At 42.6% G+C, this 7089-nt stretch overlaps 1 protein-coding gene across 1 annotated transcript in view; it reads left to right on the top strand.

The window, feature by feature from the left end:
• Nucleotides 1-527: 527 nt before the first annotated feature.
• LOC112466992 (hemicentin-2-like) overlaps nt 528-7089 on the top strand; it is a 40322-nt gene continuing 33760 nt past the window's right edge. Inside the window, 5 exon segments of the mRNA XM_025035393.1 lie at nt 528-682; nt 922-996; nt 3101-3123; nt 3493-3555; nt 3834-3957. Coding sequence (XP_024891161.1) covers nt 528-682; nt 922-996; nt 3101-3123; nt 3493-3555; nt 3834-3957 — 440 coding nt within the window.

The following is a 7089-nucleotide window of genomic DNA, read 5'->3' as shown; positions in this document are numbered from 1 at the left end:
CTAGTCGGTATTTTAAATTTACATAGAATTACGTGTAATTTGAATATTTTAGATATAAAAATTTCTTTTACTGTTTTTTAGAGTCGTTTTACTGTTTTGCGTGTTTTAAATAAAGTGTTCAAGAAAAATGTTTACTTTTTTATGTGAAATATAATTATTAAAAATTTAATAATTATAATAATTTTTATATATTGTTTAAAGTATTTATGCGCTTTTTAGAGAGAATATTTTATGCTCTTTTTGTCTTTGAAATGCAATTTTATGATATTTGATCGAGTCTTGCTTCTGGTTCTTCTACGGGGGATACCCAGTCCTAGCGTTCAGGACGTGCCATGTAATATCAATACGCGTGACGGTCTAACGTTTCCTCAATGTAGAGCCCGTGTCCAGCGCGAAACCAAAGTTTACGAATGCCGACATAAAAGTGGTGAGGCCGACGCCGAGCTCCAGCGCGGTGTCGATGACTTGCCCCGCTCAAGGGTTCCCTGTTCCCATTACACGGTCAGTACCAGTCTCCGTGCCTAACAATGCTTATTCTCGTCCTCGTGCACATCTTAGAACCGACGTCGAGCGCGAAACCCAAATTGCCGAGTGTACGTAAAGTCGAATTCATGGAAGCTAGGGCGCATGGTGCAGTGAACCTGATGTGCCCGGTGCAAGGTTACCCTGTTCCAATTTCAAGGTGAGACGTGAATACATTCGATATTCTTCACAAACGCACTAAAATAATTGGCATTTTAACTGTATGTTCAACGTCTTGAATTTTTCGATTTTTAATCGCGGGAGATTCTTTCCGATTTCTTAATTATCTGTTCGCGATGTCGCGAGTTGTCACGTAAACATGATCGTTTCCGTCACGTTGTCTCTCGCAGAACCGGTCGGGTTTAAATCACCGATTTTCTCCACCGATGACACTTCTAGAGCCTATCCTAGACGTATGGGTACGGATGTGGTGCTTGCCTGCAACGCTCAGGGATTTCCCATCCCAATCGCCAGGTAATCTCCCGTAAGAGGTGCTTACGCGCGGATCCAATTTTCGTCAATTTCAGAACCGATAGGCGCCAGATCGCCTAGATTAACGTCGGACGACTTAAGTCGTACGATCGGAAGGCACGAAGGACAACCCATTAGTATTTTCTGTGCTGCCCAGGGAAGCCCTGTGCCGACTACTAGGTAACAGCTTTCAGAGATAGTAGAAAAAGGTTGACTTAAAAAAAAAAAAAAAAAAAAATTGTTTCGTATCGATGTGGATGAGATTCGGAAGAAGCAAAATCAATTTATATTCGATCGACCAAGAGCTTCGTTTTTGAGGGGAAACCCTGTTCCCGCGCAATGTGTAGGAGAGTGTGTGGAAAGATAGTTTCCTAAGTAAATTAACATTCTTTAGAACCCGTCGGAAGCAAAGCACCCGCCTTCGCGGGTGATGCAAAATTGTCAATGCCGCTACGAAAAGCGAACATGGACGTTAGTCTGCCTTGTAATGCTCAGGCTCATCCTCCTCCAGTATCTAGGTACGAGATTATTACAACATTATTAATTAATAACGCAAGAAAGTGTCATCAAAGCAATAACGCTATTTTTAAGAAAGCCGCTAAATTCTATTTAAGAGCCGTTCTATTAGAAAGCGAATTTAATAATGCATAATGCATAATTCGTTGTTGACGAGGGGAAGCCCTGTCCCCGCTTCAAATATAAGAGCGAAAATTGGGTTTGTAGTAATGGCAAGTCGATATTCTTTAGAGCCTGTCGGAAGTAAGGCGCCTGCCTTTGCCGGCGAAGCAAAGATATCTTTATTGGCGCGGAAAGCGAATGCAGAAGTCAGTCTTCCGTGCAATGCCCAAGGCCACCCTCCTCCCGTGTCTAGGTACGATTTAATAAGGATTCAAGTAACATCGATCTCTCAAAGTGATAGTAACTTCATTTTACGAGCAATTTTTATTTGCCTGTGAAAACTATTTTGTGAATATTAAAGTCCAGAAATTATTTTGAACACATTTAAAATACAGACATGCTAATTATATGTAGGTGTGAAAACGTTTTATTTTCGGCACTTTTATGTTATTTGTAATGTTCCGTTTATTACATAAAGAGGAAGGAGCTCAGTTGAATTTTCTTGCACATCTTTCATGGAACAATCGCTACAAAAAGTCGACGAGGGGAATTCTGTCCGAGGGTTCAGTTATATAAATCAAAATAGATATTTTTCGTGACGTCTTTTATTCTCTCATTTAGAGCCGATGGGAAGTAAAGCACCCGCATTTATTGGAGACGTAAAAACGTTCTCTCTCGTTCGTAACCGCGGGTTGGAAGTGAGCATGCTATGTAACGCGCAGGGGCATCCTATTCCCGTAACCAGGTACCGAATAATTGCATTGTTATTAACGATTTCAAGTCATGACATGCGCTTTCGCAATTCAACATCTTCGTATATAATACTATTATAATATAAGGAGATCTAACGATTCTCACAGTATGGTTATTCGGATTTCCTGGCTTTTGAAATATACTGGAATCTGATATAGTGCGATGATTGCTTCATACCCCTCGATGTAATTAGAACCAGTCGCCACGAAGAAGCCGAAGTTCTCGAGTGAGTCAAAGCTGGCTTGGTACGATCGCGTTCGAGGAGACAATCTGACCCTGTTGTGTCCCGCGCAGGGGTTCCCAGTTCCCACGTATAGGTACATGCGCAAGTACTTTAAAGCTCCTAAATAGAGCAGTAGGTGATTGTTATAGCATGCGCGAGAGCCCTATTTAATTCTCTATCATACAATTAGAACCAGTCGCCACGAAGAAGCCGAAATTTTCGAGCGATGCAAAGTTCGCTGGATACGATCGCGTTCGAGGAGACGATCTGACCCTGCTCTGTCCCGCGCAGGGGTTCCCAGTTCCCGCGTATAGGTACATGCACATGAGCCGTTTAAAGCTGTAAATAGAGCGATAGAGAATTCTTGCAGCATGCGAAGAGTTTTTTATTTTATTTCCCGTCATTTAATCAGAGCCAGTCGCCACGAAGAAGCCGAAATTTTCGAGCGACGCAAAAAAGGCCTGGTACGATCGCGTTCGTGGAGACGATCTGACCCTGTTTTGTCCTGCGCAGGGGTTCCCAGTTCCAACGTATAGGTACATGCACGCAAGTACCTAAACCGTAGATAGAGCAATCGGTCATTCTCGTAGCATGCGAGGGAAAGTCTCACCTCCCTAATTCTCATGTAATTAGAACCAGTCGCCACGAAGAAGCCGAAGTTCTCGAACGACGCTAAGCTAGCTTGGTACCATCGCGTTCGGGGAGACGATCTGATCCTGTTTTGTCCCGCGCAGGGGTTCCCAGTTCCAACGTATAGGTATACATGCACACAAGTACTAAACCCGCGTAAACCGAGCAATAAGTCATTCTCATAGCATGATCGTGTCTGTCTATAAATTGTCAGAGCCAGTGGGAAGCAAAGCGCCGACGTTGACGGGCACTTTGAAAGGAGGTTGGATGAATAGCAAAGCTGCTTCCAGCGTTGTGCAATTTTGCCCTGCGCAGGGCTATCCGGTACCTTCGTTTAGGTAAATTCACGCATCTGTGTCTCTTTTAATTTCTTTAAAGCTATGGATATTTTCTATTTTAATTTTTAGTGATCTTATTTTCCATCACAAACACGTTGTCTAAATGCATTTACGTTTCTATCAATCTTTCAATCGTGGATTATCTTATCGATTGTTCTAAAACTGGCACGAGTCACGTGGCTTCATTGATTTCGTATTAGTCGAAGAAGGGTTCCCTGTCCCTTTAGGGATAAAAAACGATTCTCTTATTGTTTATTGCATGTCTTTTTATACATTAGAACCTGTGGGCAGCAAGGCGCCTGCTTTTACGGGCGATGTAAAAGGTGTGTGGATGGAAAAGGCCAGAGCATCCAGTGTCGTATTACCGTGTCCAGCACAGGGATATCCCGTGCCTTCCTTTAGGTATATAGCTTCTATATATATGTCGTACGAAAAAGAACAACGATTTGCGTTTCACAGACTGGAGATCATGAGCGATTATATAAATCAAGCACAAGTGATTGCTTCCTCGTTTCTTATTTTATCTCCAACGTGCCGTTTTCTGCTCCGATTTTCCGCTCCGTTTCTCGCTAACGAAGGGGGTCTCCCGTTCCATCAGAAAGGTTACATAAAAACACGACAAGCGTTCGCGTGGAGTAAAAATAAAAGCTTGCTGAGCAATCGTTGCATAAATGATTAGAGCTAGTCGGAAGCAAAGCGCCAGCGATAACCGGCATCGTGAAGGGCGTGTTGATGGAGATCGGAGCGCGGTCCGCTGTCGCATTATTTTGTCCGGCGCAAGGCTATCCTGTACCCTCCTTTAGGTAATGGCATGGAACGTAATTAGATCCGATAAAGTTGCTGTTAATTTAGGTTAAACTTTAAGCTGCACAAGATTTATCTCAATATACGTCAAAGTAAAACTTGTTTACTTTTTATTTTATTATTTTTGAATTCGTTGGATTTGTTTCTATTTATTTTTTATGATGGTAAACAAAACATTATTTCTCTTTAAATCTGAGTAGGAGACTAATAAAGCTTGAACATGTACAACTAATTAACACAGAAATAAGCATATACAATTAATTTCATAAAGTCCGAGTTGGTTTATCACGCACGTTTGTAATCATTAGAACCGATTGGAACTAAAGCTCCGGCTCTCAGCGAATTAAGAGCTGGATGGTTGAAGAAAAGAGCGAACTCCAACGCCGTGTTGTCGTGCCCGGCGCAGGGATATCCTGTACCCTCCTTTAGGTAATGACACAGGAAAGATATAATTAGATTCGATACATCTTGTGATACTTATATCTCTCAACCTAAAATAAGTCGATTGCTCTTTATTTTATCTTTCTCGCGTGTGAATTTTTTGTAGATTTGCTTTGATTTATTTTTCTTGACATTTTTGACAAAAGACGCGAGCATCAATTTGTTGCTTTATAAATCAGGATTAATCTTGAATACTATATACAATTAATTTTATAAAGTCAAAATTGGTTGATCGCATGAACGTAATCGTTTGTAATCGTCAGAGCCGATCGGAACTAAAGCCCCGGCTCTCACGAACGAGATAAGAGGGGGATGGCTGAAGAAGAGAGCGGGTTCAAGCGCAGTATTACCATGTCCGGCGCAGGGATATCCTGTACCCTCTTTTAGGTAAAGTTACCGCAGTTAATGAACACGTGTTGCGCGCCACTTTTTCTGACTTCTCGGTGGCTTTTGTCCACCAGAACCGGTTGGCAGCAAAGCGCCGGCATTGACGGGCGATTTGAAAGGTGGATGGAAGCAACGAAGGGCGGGCTACACGGTCATATTGTTCTGCCCAGCTCAGGGCCACCCTGTGCCCAGTTTTAGGTAAACTTCTTTAATGTAGAGATAAATTTGTGCAATTTTATTATAAAAAAAATCGAAAGTTTTTTATGGAAAAAGGTTAAAGAAAAAATTTTTGATCAATGAACTTTTTCCTTCATCCCGGTTTTGCTTGAAACACTTTTCGTTTTATGAATCGTCAGAGCCGATCGGAAGTAAAGCACCGGCGCTGATCGGCGAAATGAAACGCGGGTGGAAAGAGACGATCGCGAGATCCAGCGTGGTATTGACGTGCCCGGGTCAGGGCCACCCTGTGCCCAGTTTTAGGTAATGACCTTCTCGCGCGATCCCTTTTTCCGAGCGATTAAAATGTACTGTACGTCGGTAGAACCGGTCGGCACTAAAGCGCCCTCGATTTTGGGGGAGAAGGGCAGTCTGATGGAAAGGCGCACCGGTACACACATCGTGATTCTCTGCCAAGGGCAAGCTTACCCTGTGCCAGCTTTCAGGTAAATCACGTATGGGCGAATTACATCGATTGGAACAACTCTTTTTTCTCAATCGCGTCAGCAAGGGCATCCGATTTAATCGGAAATAAATCGATACCTTAGGATAATTTCTTTATTTCTTTAATGTGTTTGTACAACAAAAGTCTGTAATGTTTATCTGCGTAAAGAACCGGTTGGCAGTAAGGCGCCTTCCGTCACGGGTGACGCGAAACGATGGCTGCGAACTAAATCGACGGCCGGATTCGCGATGCAGTGCCAAGCGCAGGGTCACCCGGTACCAGCGTTCAGGTAGTTAGAGCGTGATTGTGTCCTTTATTGATTTGTGCGTGTCATTAGTGAGAGCTTACGGTTCTGACAGAACAGTTTGTGGAAAGGCAGTCGAGACTCGTTTTCCTCGATAGCTTTGTTTTCACGTCGAAAACGCGAGTTTTCTGGGTGTAGTAACTCTTTTAATTCGGAAATCGATCCATGCGATTCTTGTATTGCCAGAGCCGATGGGAGCGAAGGGGCCGAAATTCTCGAGTGACGATCGCGTCAACTCGTTTATACGCGCCGCGGGAAGCGCATCGAGCTTGCACTGTCCTGCGCAGGGGTTCCCCGTACCGTCGTTCAGGTAATTGAAAGAATGAAAAATTACCGGAGGATATTAAGACGCGTGTTTTCTCGTTTCGCTTCAGAGCCCGTAGGATCGAAGGCGCCCGCCTTTCAAAGCGACGCGAAAAGCAGCACTTACGTAAGAAATGCGAAATTGTCGCTCGCGCTAACTTGCGCCGCTCAAGCCTCGCCACCTCCGACTCACAGGTAACGTTGTTAACGAGCTGGACATAAGTATCGCGTAATTCGGAGTCTAAACCGATAAACTGTTGCTGTTAAAGTAGAAATATTATACGATGCACGATTATATGTTTCTGAGCTATGATCAAATGATAATTGCTTATGATCAAATGATAATTGCTCTTATATTTTATTTATATAAATTTGTGAATTTTTCTATCACAAAAAGAGATAATTACAAAGCACTTTTTAAAATCAAATTTATACTCTATTATTCTCTTTCGACGATTTATATTTTTAATTTAATTTTAGTAAATCATTTAATAAGAAATATAATATGGCGGTGGCGCATCCCGTCCTGTCGGATATGTTATTTTAAGAGAAATAACAAATTTCGTTTCCACGTTAGAGCCAGCAGGTCGTGTGTCTCCGAAATTTCCGAAATCAGCAAAAAGTGATTCATTCG

The sequence above is a fragment of the Temnothorax curvispinosus genome, unplaced genomic scaffold (assembly GCF_003070985.1).
Source record: "Temnothorax curvispinosus isolate PA1 unplaced genomic scaffold, ASM307098v1 QBEX01016800.1, whole genome shotgun sequence".
Taxonomy (NCBI): domain Eukaryota; kingdom Metazoa; phylum Arthropoda; class Insecta; order Hymenoptera; family Formicidae; genus Temnothorax; species Temnothorax curvispinosus.
This window is presented reverse-complemented; position numbering and strand designations above follow the sequence as displayed.